Source organism: Cygnus atratus, unplaced genomic scaffold (genome assembly GCF_013377495.2).
Source record: "Cygnus atratus isolate AKBS03 ecotype Queensland, Australia unplaced genomic scaffold, CAtr_DNAZoo_HiC_assembly HiC_scaffold_419, whole genome shotgun sequence".
NCBI classification, from domain to species: domain Eukaryota; kingdom Metazoa; phylum Chordata; class Aves; order Anseriformes; family Anatidae; genus Cygnus; species Cygnus atratus.
The window spans coordinates 3,062-4,259 of record NW_026110017.1 but is presented as its reverse complement, the minus strand read 5'-3'; the positions used below and the strand labels follow the sequence as shown (position 1 = coordinate 4,259).

General features: G+C 52.6%; 1 protein-coding gene across 1 annotated transcript; it reads left to right on the top strand.

Annotated features, from left to right (window-relative positions):
• Window positions 1-389: 389 nt before the first annotated feature.
• Window positions 390-673, top strand: LOC118258560 (putative small proline-rich protein 5). The gene has a single exon (XM_035567421.2). It carries the CDS (start codon window positions 391-393, stop codon window positions 667-669), a length of 279 nt encoding a protein of 92 aa, XP_035423314.1. The 5' UTR covers window position 390; the 3' UTR covers window positions 670-673.
• The last annotated feature ends 525 nt before the right edge of the window (window positions 674-1,198 follow it).

The window sequence follows — 1,198 nt, the reverse complement described above, 5'->3', positions numbered from 1 at the left end:
CAGGCGTGGGGATGGGGATGGCCGGGGCAGGGAAAGGGGCAGTGAGGCAATGGCAAGGGATACTCTGGCAGCATGAGCTCCCTGCAGGTGGCCCTGGGCCCTGGGATGGGAAATGGTCTTCAGGAGAGGCTGGCAAGGCTCCTTGCATCGGCTTGGGGGACTAAGCTGCATGCAGGAGGGGCCGGAGCAAGCCCCAAGGGTGAGGCAGGGCTCAGGGTACATTCAGGTTGGGCTGGGAAGATGGAGAGAAAGAAAGAGGGCAAAGGGGAGAGCTGGGGAAAAGGTATAATGAAAGAAAGGAGGGACTGAGGCTACGTGAGAAGTGTGCCTGGGTCTCCTCTCACCAGGATGATCTCTTGCTCCTGACAGCTTTGCCGACTCCCCAGAAAGATGTGCTCCCGTGGATCTTGCCACAGTCGCGAGACCTCCTGTCACAGCTCCCACTCCTCCTGCCATGACTCAGGGCCCTCCTGCCATTCCACCTTCCAGAGGGAACCCGTGCCCCAGTTCCCCTGCGTGACGCCGTGCTACCCCCCTGTGCAGCACTACTGCCCCCCCGTGCAGACCTATTGCCCCCCTGTGCAGCGCTACTGCCCCCCTGTGCAACCCTACTGCCCCCAGTACACCAAGAACATCTGCAAGCTGCCGCCAACGTACCCCAAGTACTAGGAGCAGGATCCAGACACGCGTCCACCACCACAACCACTGGATGCCTCCTTGCTCAAGGCATTGAATTCGTCTCCAGTTTTCATCGCTCACCAGCCGTACCCCTTTCTCTGCAATCCAATGCTTTTAAAACAGTTGGAGGGTCATGCAAAATTGGGACTAACATCTTGTTTTAATTATCCTAGAGCTGTTTAAGTTCTTTCAGCCAATGTAAATCACAATGTTTTCTGCCGGGATTTTCCTTCATGGTTTGCTCCTTCAATCTTCAGCAAGAAAATAAAATTTGCATTTCAACAGTTCTGGGTGTTTTCAGTCATCACTCCATCATATCTGTTTTCTTATGGCATCTCTTTTGCTTTGTGACTTTTCATCCATATTTTAATCACTGGTGAAATCAGCCTAAGTAGGAGGAATGTTAAGGAAACACAAAAGTTGAGGGAAATGCCTGCGGCACCACAGGCTGGAAGAAACACATTGGTTTAATTCTTGGTGAAAACTGACTACTTGCACTGAGCTCAGCATATGTAATGAG

Bases quoted from the DNA above. Each gene is read 5' to 3' on its own strand.
- LOC118258560 (XM_035567421.2), top strand. From the start codon at position 391: ATGTGCTCCCGTGGATCTTGCCACAGTCGCGAGACCTCCTGTCACAGC.